Here is a 14,043-nt window from a genome sequence, read left to right on the forward strand (position 1 = left end):
ATTACCATCTGTCAACCTGCATCAAGGTAATTTAGCCCATAACTCCATGTTAAGATACTTTTCAGCACAAATCATGACAGGCAGGAATCAGGACCCAATAGAATCCCTCCTTTCTGCATTGAATCATCAAAATGAATTTTTTTTTTGGAATCTGGGTTGAGACGGATTTTTCTAAGAAGTCAAATGAAGAGAAGGTACCTCATGGACCGCTCACTGAGCTGCAGGAAGCTACTCGTGTCGTCTGGGTTGTCTTCCTCATTGGCCAGCTGGGACCAGCTTCCAGTGCTCTCCTCACTGCTGCTGGGAGGGTTGGGGGCCTCATCAGGAGCTCTGGCTTCTGGTGAAATTTCAGCCTCTGGTCCATCTCTGGAGTCAAGACTGTTGCTGTAGATGGCAAGATGTTATTATCAAGAGAGGAAGTGCAAAGCTGAACTCTTCCTGGAGACCACGCTGGCTGCTGTGTTGAGTCTGGCTCTCTGCTGTAGTGAGTAGGATGTTGACAGATATGGGTGGGGTCTTTAGAATGACCCTTCCGATTTTGCCTTTTCAGGATTGCTCCCTATCAGCTTTCCCATGTCTTCAATTCACTTTTTCTCCTGAGTGTTAATTTTAAAACAAGTTGAAGCACCTTGGCCTATATACATAAGAATTATTGAAAGCCAATAGTGTTTAAAATGAAGATACAAAGGCATCCTCCCAAGAAGTTATGAATCAGGGGTTCTGGAGGAAGGTCCAGACATCTACATTTTAACTAACCACCCCTGGGGATTCTAATGCAAGTGTTACATGGACCAGGATGATAGAAAAATACCCATCACAGTTCTGCTGCTTTACTAAATAAATCATTTTATATGCAAATGCCTCACACATACTTGGCAGTTTCAGCTACCTTTTATGCCATCCCCTCCCTCTAAAAGCCCTGATTTACATCAGCACCACCTTCTGGATTGGTGCATTTTTAGATCAAGTAGCTCTTCTGCAGACTTAGGTCTTGGACAAGACTGCCCTGGGTCCTGAAACCCCTCCTGCAGGATCCCTGGTCTGGATTTGAGAGCTCCTTTCAGTCTGCCTTTCAGTCTGTCCCATTGAGATCTCAAAATCAGGACATCTAAGAAAAATCCTTACTATCCTCCCATACCATTCTGTGTTTCTCATGTCTGTTCATCTTTCTGAGACCCTGGGCTCAAAGTCTTGCAGTTTTCTGACTTCTTCTCCTTATCTTTATTTTCAGTTTCTCTGCCTTTTGTGTTCCATCTCCATCCTATCTCTCACATACTCATGCCTGTCTCTGTGCTCATGAAATCATGTTAATTTAGGTCTTTCTAAATTGTTAGAATTGTAGTATTGGAAGAGACTCCATTGATTTTCTCTTCAGAGTCCAGTGAGGTGAAATCATTAATCTAGAGCCTCAATAAGTTTGGTACTAGACATTAAACCTCAAGTTTTAAGACTTTTGGATATTTCACTACAATTCCTTGCTTGAATTGTATTACTTCAGCCTCCTAACAGTTGCATCCCAACCATTCCTCCACTTTCAAAACCTCCCTCAATCTGCTGCCAGTTCTAAAACACATCATCCATCACTCTTGTCAAAAACCTTCAGGAACTTCCTGAAGCCAACTCCTTCATGGCCTTCCCATGCCTACAGCTTTTTCTGTCTCTACCCTCTCACTATTTAGCTAACAAAGCTATCTGTTGATCCTCAAAGGAGCCAGATTCTTTCCTTCTGACCAAATGCTGGAGAACAGGGTGCTTTAAGTACTGTCTTCACTGTCTAACTTCTATTGATTCCTGTTCCACTACCTCCCACCTGTCCAACTAGCTAATGGTCCTTTATAAGAAAGACTAATTTCTGGGGCTGGCGTTGTGGTGTAGTGGATTAAGCTGGCATCCCAAATGGATTCCGGTTTGAGTCCTGGCTGCTTTACTTCCAATCTAGCTCCCTGATAAGGTGTTCTGGAAAGCAGAAGAAGATGGCCCAAGTCCTTGGGCCTCTGCGCTCATGTGAGAGACCAGAAGAAGCTCCTGGCTCCAGCCTGGCCCAGCCCTGCCCATTGTAGCCATTTGGGGAGTGAATCTACAGCCTCAATAAATTTGATCTCTTTGAATCAGATCTCTCTCTCTCTCTCTCTGTCTCTCTCTCTGTCTCTCTCTCTCTCTCTGTAACTCTGACTTTTAGATAAACAACATAAATCTTAAAAAGAAAAAGAATTCCTACCTCAATGAATTTGTAAGAAATAAATTAGAAAATAAAAGTCATTTAGTTGCACTGTTTAATGTAAGGAAAGGAGGGCAGATTGGTGCCTCCTCAAGCAGGGCACCAAATGTAAGGGAAAAGGGGGTATGGAACAGAGAGGAGACAGAGTATGAACTTGCAGCCAGACAAAATTTATTTTATTTTTTATTTTATTTATTTATTTATTTTTTTTGCAGTTTTACAACTTTAATCAGTTCTCATCCACATTGACTGTCTGTAGGTTTTTGAAAGTGGTGACAGGTACGTAGGTAACCAAGGTGTAGAGCTTGTTTGGGGAATCTTCATCCTCATTACGTTTTCTGGACAACCTCACGCGGATGCGGTATGGGACATTCCTTATTCCTTTGGCCCAGACGGCTTTGTTGAGCCTGGTATCAACGCGCACATCAGGAGTCCCCATCTCCTTCATGGCAAACTTCCGGATCTCTTTGGGTGCCCGAGGGGCACGCTCCTTGAAGCCCATGCCATGGACGCGCTTGTGGATGTTGATGGTGTACTCGCGGGTCACCACCTCGTTGATGGCAGAACGGCCCTTCTTCTTCTCGCCGCCTTTCTTCGCGGGAGCCATCTAAACGAAGCCACAAGGAGCTCGGACAAGCCCAGGGCAAAGCCTCCCTCCCGGGATCGGCCTCCCGCTGCCGCGCTGGGCCCCTGCAGCCCAGGCAAGGCCACGCGGCCATTCTGCGACGAGTACATCCGCGCCCCGCATAGGCTCCCGACCCGGAAACCCGTAGGGTCTCAGGTTCCCTAACTCCGGCCACTCGCCCTCCCAGTCGCCGGGGAACCCTTAAAACTCAGCGCGGATTCTCATCTTTCCGGAACGCGGAGCCCACCGCAGGGTCAGGAAGGACCCTACCGTCCCGGTCCAGACAAAATTTATTAAGAGAAAAAAATTGCAGAGGTCGCCCACCTGCCAGAATGTACAAAGGCCAAAGGAACGCGTGGCAGAGGGCTCAGAGCCCAGCAGTCTGGGCCTTGTTATATCTCAGGAGGGCTAGGGGTGAGGATGGGGGAGAGGGCAGCAGACAGAGGTGAATTCCTCCATACAGGTCTTTCAACTGGCTGCTTCGGAGCCTGGGGAAGGCTGTGGGGCTGGGGTATAAAGCCAACAGGGTGTGAGAGCTGATTGAGATTCAGGGACAAGGGATGCATTCCGACATTATCTATCTTTCAGGCAATGAGCTGGAATGGCTGAGGCTTACCTCTCTGTTCCATCAGTTTAGTGCCTGGCACAAAAGTAGCTAAGTGTTCATTATCATTCATTGTTAGTAAATTATAAAAATCAGTAAGAATCGCAGGTCTAGGGGTGAGATCAGCTTAGCAGGTTAGACAGCCACATCTTTGACTGAAGGACCTGGGTTTGATTCCTGGCTCTCACTCCTGACTCTAGGTTCTCGCTGATACGAATAGAGAAGTAGTGGTAGACTCAAGGAGTTCAATTCCTGTCAGGCAATGGGACAATTGAATTGAGTTCCTGTCTCCTGGTTTAGACCCTGGCTTAGCCATAGCCATTCGAGGCATTTGGAGAGTGACTCAGTGGATGAGAGCTCTATCTGCCTTTGTCTTTTTGACTGTTTGTCTCTCAAATAATAAAGTTTTTAAAAAACCGTAAGTCTAATACGAATGTCTTTTGCTCTTTCTTTCTTACCACACATCAAGACCCAGTCAAGAGGCTCTCATCTCCCTGAAGCCTTCCTTAATCTCTCCAACTAGGGTAATCTCTTTCTCTTGAATGATTAAAATAATTCATGTTTTTCTTTCTTTTTGGTGATACATAATGCTTCATTTATACACACACTAAATGTTACTAAACATTTTATGCATTTTGATATATTAGGCAAAGAGCAGTGGACAGATCATATACTCTTTAGATAAATAGACTATTGTCCATTTATCGAATATTTAGATTAGACCTACTCTTTCAATTTTGATAGCTTTGCATGCTAGGTCTGAAACAGAAATGTCTGAGATGTTGCACTATTTGCTAGTTAACAACATTCTAAATAACTTTGGTGATTAGTTATAGCAACAATAAGGTGAGGCAGTTTGGGACATGTTCTGCTAACACTGGGTGAAATAGGTACTAACAGGGACTTCCCACTCATTTGCCTGATATAGTTACACACACACACACACAGTGAGTATTCTAGGTTAGGAATCTGATTTAAATCTTCTGCAAAGAGGAGATAGTCTCTACAACCCTGAAATATAAAAAGCGGCTACATGGATATGACTCTTGTATTATTTGGAAGTCTCTATCTTGAGAATCAGTATTTAATGACTGTCTCATTTATGCCAGTGCTCTCTGCTGAGAAATTGTCTCACTGTCAGCTGAGAAACCTGGGAGTGGAGAAATGTGAACATGTTCAAGAACTCTGTCCCCTGACACTTCTTTCAAGATCATCGGAAACTAGCTGCACAGAGGAGAATACCAGCAAAAAGCAGGATGTGTTTCTCATCTGACAATGAAACATACAGTACTTTGGTATTAAGAATGCTGGAATGCATTTCCCTAGGTCCTTGCACACAGCTTGTTGAGAATATTGGTGGCTAACTGTGTCCACAGCTGGACAGGGAATTACCTTGCCAAGTTTAAACCCTTACCCAGTGAGTGTCTTTATGACTGGCCAACGTACAGATTTCAAAGCCCGTTCCTTGCCTCATTTTGCAGCAAACCTGAGAGATCATCCCAGCCTTGGGTTTCCCAGAGGATGTTCTGACACCTCAGTTGCAAATACACTTGGAGGCAGCTTCTCCCTCTGCTCAGTCTTGCCTTTCACACCTCCTTATACAGATAACACATTGTCCACTTATCTCTGCAAACACTCATTCTCAAATTATCTGCCTGCAATTTTCCCCTCTGAGTCTACTGCCAGGGAACACCACCTATGACACCACCTATGACACCTACTCTCATTTAAAATAGCATACTGGGGACAGACATTTGGTTTAATGGATAAGGGACCTGCATCTTGAGTTGGAGTGTCTGAGTTTGAAAATGGCTCCACTGTTGCATCTAACTTCCTGCTAATGCACACTTTTGAGGGCAATAGGTGATGGCTTTAGTGATTGGATTGATGCTGTGCCCCTGGGAAAACTAGATTAGCTTCCCAGGTCCCAGTTTCAACTCCAGCTGTTGCAGACATTTGAAGGGTGAACCAGTAGACGGGAATTCTATCTGTCTGCTTTTCTGTCTCTTTCTCTGGTCACCTAGTTAGTAAATAAATAAATTTAAATAGCATATTAGTTACAGAAAGGCATATCTAGTTTTCTTCAGTCTTAGAAGTAGTGCAGAAGTACTACTATCCTTTATCTGGTAATAATTGTGCTTTAAATAATTTTTAACATTAGTTCTAGAATAGAGAGTAGTTTCAAATGCATGAGTTTGTGGTAGGATAAAAAAAAAAAAAAACCTCCATTTTGAAAGATGAACTTTGTCACCTAAGGAAATTTTTCAAAGGCTTTATATCTTGTCCTTAACATTTTTTCTGATGGCTCTCTGGCTGGGTTGAGTGTTGAGGGTGGTTGTGGCATACCCTGCTACAGACACTGGTGAAAGAAGGTTCTTAACAATCGTGGATTCCCTGTTCAAAGTTTTGAGATCTTTCTAAATTGAATGGAGAGGAAAGGGAGAATGAATGCAATGAAAGTGATTGTATATATTTAAATTAAAATGAAAGAAAAGTTTATTGATGATAAATGGAAATATTATACATATTACCAAAAAAAGTATAAATAAGCCAATTGCTGGACACAAAAGAAAGGGCTCCAATACCATTTATTTAGCTAGCTAAAAATAATTTTCTGGACTAATTCCTGCCCTAAATGGGATATTCTATTATTGCAGAAATTCATTCCAGGATATTTCTTGCTAAAGGGATTTATTTCAGTGACTGACGTTGAACAACCAGGTTAAAAACTGAGGATGTCAGTGTATTTCATTTTATCTCAATTTCATGCTCTATTTATAGTAAATCTCATGCTCTATGCCACATGGCCATGAATTCAAATGAATAATGATTATCTAAAATGCTAGTTTTTATTTTTCTTTTGAGATAAATTTACAGCAGAAGGCTTTTCCTTTTTACGATCTCAGAGTTCAGACACAGAATTTTAGAGGACCATATGCCACATCGAATTCAACTGCAGACTCTCTGAAGCAACAGCAGCCTCAGAGATAATCTTGGACAGTGTTTTCCCAACTTCACTTGCTGGCAAACCCATTTTATGATTTTTGTTGTATCTGTATTTTACTTGCATTACTATAGTAATCAAATTTCCTTAATTTAATTTACTTTATATTCTAGTTAAAAGTAAAATTTTAAATCATTCCATCAATAGAAAACAGAAATAAGTCGCTGTAGGTAGAAAGTAACAGTAAAAAATGAATTGAATATGTAACTGTAATAAAAGTCCTCTTTCCAATGGGCCATATAGTTGTTCACTCACTGTAAAAAAGTTCATTGAAGAGAGAAATCATGAAAATTAAGCATGTGTAAATATGTGCACATTTTCCAGTCTTTAGATCCAAGGGCTATTGGCTTCTCAACTTTTTCTATTCTTTTTATTTTTATATTTATTGATTTTTCCTCCTATTTTTATTATTTTCATCTTTATTTTATTTTAGATTTAATTTGGTCATCCTTTTGTTAGCTTGTTATGATGGAAGTTTAGATCATTAATATTAGATGACTCTTTTTTTGAGTAGAAGCATTTGAAGACATAAATTTCTTTTCTACGGATTGCCTTAGCTACATCTGCCACATTTTGCTGTGTTGCATTCTCATTTTCATTCAGTTCAACATTTGTCACAATTTCCCTTGTGACATGTTTTGACCAAAAGATAACTAAAAGGCATTGTTGAGGGACAGCATTTTGGCATAACAGGTGGTATCCTATATCAGAGCGCTGGTTCGAGTCCTAGGTGTTCCACTTCCAATCTAGCTCCCTACCAATGTGCCTGGAGAAGCAATAGAAAATGGGCCAAGTACCTGTGGCCCTGCATTCCATGTGGTAGACCTGGATAGAGTTCCAGGCTCTGGTTTCTGCCTAGTCCAGCCCAGCCATTGTGGCCATTTGGGGAGTGAATTGGGCTGGAAGATTTTTTTCCTTTCTTGTTCTTTCTCTCTCTGTCACTCTGCCTTTCAGATGAACAAAATAGATATTTTTTAAAAAGATATTTTAAAATAAATTATTTAAAGTAAACAGATTACATAATATTTTTAAAAAAATTTTTTAAAAATATTATGTAGGATCTCTGTCTTTAATGTGCCGTACACTCTTATTTAATGCTATAACTAGTACTCCAACAGTATTTTTTTTCACTTTGTGTTGCTATATGGGGGCAAACTGTTGAAATCGTTACCTAATATATACTAAACTGATCTTCTGTATATAAAGAGAATTGAAAATGAATCATGATGTGATTGGAAGGGGAGAGGGAGCGGGAAAGGGGAGGGTTGCGGGTGGGAGGGAAGTTTTGGGAGGGGGAAGCCATTGTAACCCATGGGCTGTAGTTTGGAAATTTATATTCATTAAATAAAAGTTTAATAATAATAAAAAAGAAATCTTCCAACCACTAGCTTACACCAAATGCTTGCAACAGCCAAGGCTAGACAAGGTTGAAGCTAGGAGCCTAGAGCTCAGTCCAGACCTCCTACATGGATGGCAGAAACTTGAGCCATTTCTGTCCCTCCCAGGGTCTACAATAGCAAGAATGCTAGAATCACAAGCAGAGCCAGGACTTGAACCCAGACACTCCAATATGTGATAGGAGTGTACCAATTGGCATCTTAATTAATGGGCCAAACACTTGCCCCAGCCCAATTCTGGTAATGATAGAGTACCTCCTATTGAGCAAATTGTTCCACAGACAACAGTAATAAAATATGGGCAAAATATAAAGACCAACTATCTAAAGGCATAGGATTATGGCAAAAAATATGGAAAAATTTATTGATAAAATAAATGACACTTTCTCATTTTCATGATAAAAAATAAAGTAAACAGATTACATGTATTTCATATGTACAGATTTAGGAACATAATGATATTTCCCACTCTACCTTCCCTCCCATCCACACTCCCACCCTTCCTCCTCTTCCTTTCTTATTTTTTGCAATGATCTACTTCCAGTTTACTTTATACTCATATTGTTAATTGCCAAATATTTTCAAGGATTTTCTAACCGTCTTTCTGTTATCAATTTTTAGTTTAATTCCATCATCAGCAAATTTATTAAGACTGGTTTTGTGGCCTTGTCAGATCTTGGTAAAGATTTTAACTGTACATACAAAATATATATTGTGCTGTGTTGGGTGGTATGTTTTATTATTATCAATTAGGACAAGTGGACTTTGAATGTTGTTCAAACCTTGTATATTCATACTGAGTTTCTGCCTACTATTCTATAAATTGCTGAGTTTTGAGTATGAAATTTTCAGCTATGATTGTTGGTTTGTCTACTTCTATTTCCAGCTTGTAGTTTGAGAATCTGCTAATTAGATACTACATATTTAAAATTATTATGTCTCTTTATGACTTGGCCTCTTTATCATAAAAATGTCCCTCTTTATCTCTGACAATATTCCTTGTCCTGATGTCTACTACATCGCTCTTATGATATTTTATTTGCTGCTACTATTTGAGGTACACTTCCTGTAGACAGTTTATTCTGGCATTTGGCTTTTTCATTCCATCTGAAAATCTCTGCCTTTTAATGTGTGTGTTTAGACCATTAATAAATAATGCAATTATCAGTGTGGTTGGCTTTAAATATATTATGTTAGTAATTATTTTCTATTTCTCCCATCTATTTTTTGTTCCCTTTCCTCTGTATTCCCAGACTACTCTGGATAATTCTTGCACTGCATTTTATCTCCACTATTAACACATTAATATCATTTTTTGCTTCTTCTTGTTAGTAGCTACATCAGAAATTATGACATACATCCTCAACTTCACACAATTTAAGATTACATTACATGAAGGTATTTCAAAAAGTTTGTGGAAATAGAATTAAATTATAAGATTATTTTGGTGAAGATTTTGAAATCCATGCATACAATTGTTTTCAAAAAATTAATAGGAATATACATGTTGTGAAAAACGACATACAGGTGGGCTCCAAGATGGCGGAATATGGAGGGAGCTCACTGATAGTCCAGGAAAAGATAGTTTAATAAAAGTGGAGATAGTGAAGTCTCAGGGAAGAGTTAGGGAAAAAACTGCAGAGGGAACTCTTCCAGAATTAGAGGGACATGGTGGATCTACGTGGAGGACACAGGTGCCCACAGCTCGAGAGCCCAGCTGTCGAGAATCTTCTCCCCACCAGCACTGGAAACAGAGGTGAGGTGAAACCACAGTAGCCCAAGACACTGGCAGAAAAGTGGCAGGAAGAGCCTAGAGGGAACGAGGCATGAAGCCCCATGGAGGAAAGTACACCATCCTAACTAGAATAGAGAAAAAAACAAAAGGGATGTACGGAAATGATTCTCTCTCCACTCACCTTACAAAGGTGTATGAGACAACAGAGCAGGTACCATTTTGGAAACAGATAACAGCTGCGCCAACTTTGGGCTGCACCCACCCTCAGCCAAACAGAAAAACTTGACACTGGTTGGGAGTAATAACAGGAGACCAAGACCTTGTGAATGTGTGGAGCTTATGAACCAGGACTGTGATAAAAAAATAAAAAAAATTAAGGGTGTGTGGGAGAACTCACGGTGTGGCTGAGACATGAGTAGTCTCAGTGGGAGATGCCTCAAACTCGATAACCTTGGCAACCAAATGAGAGACATTGCCAGGGAATCTGAGCTTACACTGAGGACTGCACAGATCCTTTGTGTGGTCCTTGGAACAGAGCAGAGAAATATTATACCCACTGGGGCTAGTGCTCAGGCACTGATTGCCATCAATGAGAAGAGCTCAACCAAGTGGAATTACTTCCCTTCTGAATTAAAAAAAAAAAGAGGGAGAGAAAATGTGCCACACCAAACCTTGGTGTGCCACCTTTGGCATACCCTTAACCCTGAAGAACTGAATAGAGCTCTCTGGTCACACCCATCACAAGCCTCTAGAGATTCACCAAAAGCAGACAGTTCACTTTATCTAGAGTCATAGTATAACGAGAAAAGTTACCACAGTGAGAAAAAAAAGAAGACAAAGAAGAAACCAAATAATATCTCCACAATGCCAAGCAACAAACGTAGAAACCGAGGAAACAAGAATAAGGAAGACATCATGATGCTCCCAAATGAACATGACACTCCAATACAAGATTATGAAGATGATAAGATAGAAGAAATGCAAGATACAGATTTCAAAAAATTTATGATAAGAACATTTAGAAGTTATCAAAAACAAATGCATGAATGACAGAAGTCCATACAGGACAGGGCAGAAAATCTCTCTCTCATGAAAATGAAATCTTAAGGAGGAATCAAAATGAAATGAGGAATTTAGGAGAACATGAAATTGAGCTATTGAAGAGAAACAAAAATGAAATGAAGAATTAAATAGAACAAATAAAAAACACATTTGAGAGCCTTAAAACATAATCAGTGAAGAAGAAAGAATGTCGGGCTTAGAAGATAGAACACAGGAAAGTATACAGTCAAACCAAAGAAATTAAGAGGAAATTAGAAATCTAAAAAATATTGTTGGGAATCTACAGGACACTATTAAAAAAACCAATAATAGGGTTCTAGAATTTCCTGAAGGCATGGAAAGAGAGAAAGGATTAGAAGGCCTTTTTAGTGAGATACTTGCAGAGAACTTCCCGGGTCTGGAGAAGGAGATAAAAGTACAGGAAGCACATAGAACCTCCAATAAATATGACCAAAAGAGATCCTCACCACGACACGTTGTAATTAAACTCACCACAGTGAAACATAAAGAAAAGCTTCCAAAATGTTCAAGAGAGAAACGTCAGATTACTCTTAGAGGATCTCCAATTAGACTCACAGCAGACTTCTCATCAGAAACCCTACAAGCTAGAAGGGAATGGCGAGACATAGCCCAGGTACTAAGAGAGAAAAACTGTCAGCCCAGAATATTATATCCTGCAAAGCTCTCATTTGTGAATAAAGGTGAAATAAAGACCTTTCACAGCAAACAGAAATTGAAAGAATTTGTCACCACTCATCCAGCCCTGCAAAAGATGCTTAAAGATGTGTTACACACAGAAACACAGAAACACAATCATCAATATGAAAGAAGGTAAAGGAAGAAAAATTCCCAGTAAAAGATCACAGGAAGTTAAAATCATATATTAGAAATATCTTTGGAAAAATGGCAGGGCAAACTCACTACTTTTCAATAGTCACATTGAATGTAAATGGCCTCAACTCTCCAGTTAAAAGGCACAGACTGGCTGAATGGATTAAAAACCAAAACCCATCTATTTGCTGCTTACAAGAAACATATATTTCCAACAAAGATGCATGCAGACTGAAAGTGAAAGGTTGGAAAAAGATATTCCATACCAACAGAACCAAAACAGAGTTGGTGTATCATCTTAATATCAGACAAAATAAACTTTAACACAAAAACTGTTAAGAGAGACAAAGAGGGGCACTATATAATGATTAAGGAATCAATTCAACAGGAAGATGTAACTATTATAAACGTATATGCACCTAATTACACTGCACTGGGTTATTTAAAAGATATGTTAAGGAACTTAAAGGGAGACTTAGACTCCAATACAATAGTATTGGGGGACTTCAATGCTCCACTTACAGCAATAGACAAATCAACCAGACAGAAGATCAACAAGGAAGCAGTAGATTTAATCGACACTATAGCCCAAATGGATCTAACAGTTATCTACAGAATTTTCAATCCTACATCTAAAGAACTTACATTCTTCTCAGCAGCACATGGAACCTACTCTAGGATTGACCACATACTAGGCCATAAAGCAAGTCTCAGCAAATGCAAAAGAATTGAAATCATACCATGCATCTTCTCAGACCACAGTGGAATGAAGCTGGAAATTAGCAACTCAGGAATCCCTAGAGTATATGCTATGCTTCCATAGCATTGGCAGCTCATGAGAAGAGCCTCGGGTGATTACTGATGTCATAAATAAGAGTGTCAATTGTTAAATTAACAACAGGAGTCACTGTGCACTTACTCTTCATGTAGGATCTCTGTCCTTAATGTGTTTTACTATGTGAATTAATGGTATAACTAGTACTCAAACAGTACTTTATACTTTGTGTTTCTGTGTGGGTGCAAACTGTTGAAATCTTTACTTAGTATATACTAAATTGATCTTCTGTAGATAAAGATAATTGAAAATGAACCTTGATGAAGAATGTGATGGGAGAGGGAGTAGGAGATGGGATTGTTGCAGGTGGGAGGGTGGTTATAGGGGGAAAAAGCCACTACAATCCAAAAGTTGTACTTTGGAAATTTATATTTATTAAATTAAATTTTAAAAAAAGAGAAAAACTAAATACAGATTTCCAAAATGTTTTGCACAAATATGAACTTACATTAATTTAATTTTCCTCAAACTTTTTTAATCTCCCTGGTAGAAATTCACAAATATTGAAGGACAGTATACTTTTGTACTCCCTCATCACATTTTGGTCATAAATAATGTATATTTTAGTTTATCATTTGCCTTATAATATTCTTCTTCAAATACCTATCTTGTTTTTATATTTTACACTTAAGCATGTGGTACATTTTATTTTTTGTAAAGTGTATAAAGTCTGTCTAGATTCTTTTTTTTAACATGAAAATATTCAGTTGTTCCTGTATCATTTGTTAAACAGATCATTCTTTCTGCATTATATCAGTTGCCAATCTTTGTGTGGGTCTATTGTTGGGCCCTCTGTTCTGTTCCCTTGATCCACTTTTTCATTCTCTTATCAAAACCATGTTGTGTTGATTATTATAGTCTTGTGGTAAGTTTTGAAGTGAGAGAGTCTTGTTCTGTGAATTGATTCTTGTCTCTTAGTATTGTGATGCTATCTGGGTCTTTTGCCTCTCCATGTAACTTTATTTTATTTTATTTTTCTTGACAGGCAGAGCGGACAGTGAGAGAGAGAGAGAGAGAGAGAGAGAGACAGAGAGAAAGGTCTTCCTTTTCCGTTGGTTCACTCCCCAATGGCCGCTAAGGCTGGTGCACTGCGCTGATCCAAAGCCAGGAGCCAGGTGCTTCTCCAGGTCTCTCATGCAGATGCAGGGCCCAAGGACCTGGGCCATCCTCCACTGCACTCCCGGGCCATAGCAGAGAGCTGGACTGGAAGAGGAGCAACCGGGACAGAATCTGGCACTCCAACTGGGACTAGAACCCGGTGTGCCGGCGCTGCAGGCGGAGGATTAGCCTATTGAGCCGTGGCACAGGCCAAGATTCTTTCTGTAACTATTGATTTTTATAGATTTGGTTGTTATGTGACTTTCTTTTTTTTTTATCCTGTGTATGGTTCATTGTACTTTTTGATTTGTAAGTTTATAATTTTCAACAAATTTCATGTTCACATGTACTTCCTAATTTTTGAGCATATTTATAATATCTATTTAAAGCTCTTGTTTGTTGTAATTTCTGGGTTTGTTTCTATTAATTATACTCCTGATCATGGGTGACATTTTTCTGCTTCTTTGTACATGCAACGTTTTTTGATTGGATGTGCATTGTGAGTTGACGTTGCCAATCACTGGATTTTGTTGTTTTTCTTAAAGTGTTGGACTTTGATCTAGGTTAAATTATTTTCAGTTCAGCTTGAACTTTTCAAGGCTTGTTGTTGCCCTAAATCTTTAGTGTGATTCTT

The 14,043-nt window shown here is 39.3% G+C and overlaps 2 protein-coding genes across 2 annotated transcripts in view; both read right to left on the bottom strand.

Annotated features, from left to right (window-relative positions):
• SPHKAP (SPHK1 interactor, AKAP domain containing) overlaps positions 1–14,043 on the bottom strand; it is a 156,058-nt gene that overhangs the window by 17,392 nt on the left and 124,623 nt on the right. The window contains exon 8 of the mRNA XM_062197386.1: positions 199–384. Within this exon, the coding sequence (XP_062053370.1) occupies positions 199–384 (186 nt within the window). The remainder of the gene's footprint in view (positions 1–198; positions 385–14,043) is intronic.
• On the bottom strand, positions 2,434–2,855 carry LOC133767843 (large ribosomal subunit protein eL31-like). Its single transcript, XM_062202286.1, has one exon. It carries the CDS (start codon positions 2,823–2,825, stop codon positions 2,448–2,450), a length of 378 nt encoding a protein of 125 aa, XP_062058270.1. The 5' UTR covers positions 2,826–2,855; the 3' UTR covers positions 2,434–2,447.

Source organism: Lepus europaeus, chromosome 1 (genome assembly GCF_033115175.1).
Source record: "Lepus europaeus isolate LE1 chromosome 1, mLepTim1.pri, whole genome shotgun sequence".
Lineage (NCBI taxonomy): Eukaryota > Metazoa > Chordata > Mammalia > Lagomorpha > Leporidae > Lepus > Lepus europaeus.

What these genes read in the sequence shown, in the direction of transcription:
- LOC133767843 (XM_062202286.1), bottom strand. Translation starts at nt 2,825, where the DNA reads ATGGCTCCCGCGAAGAAAGGCGGCGAGAAGAAGAAGGGCCGTTCTGCC.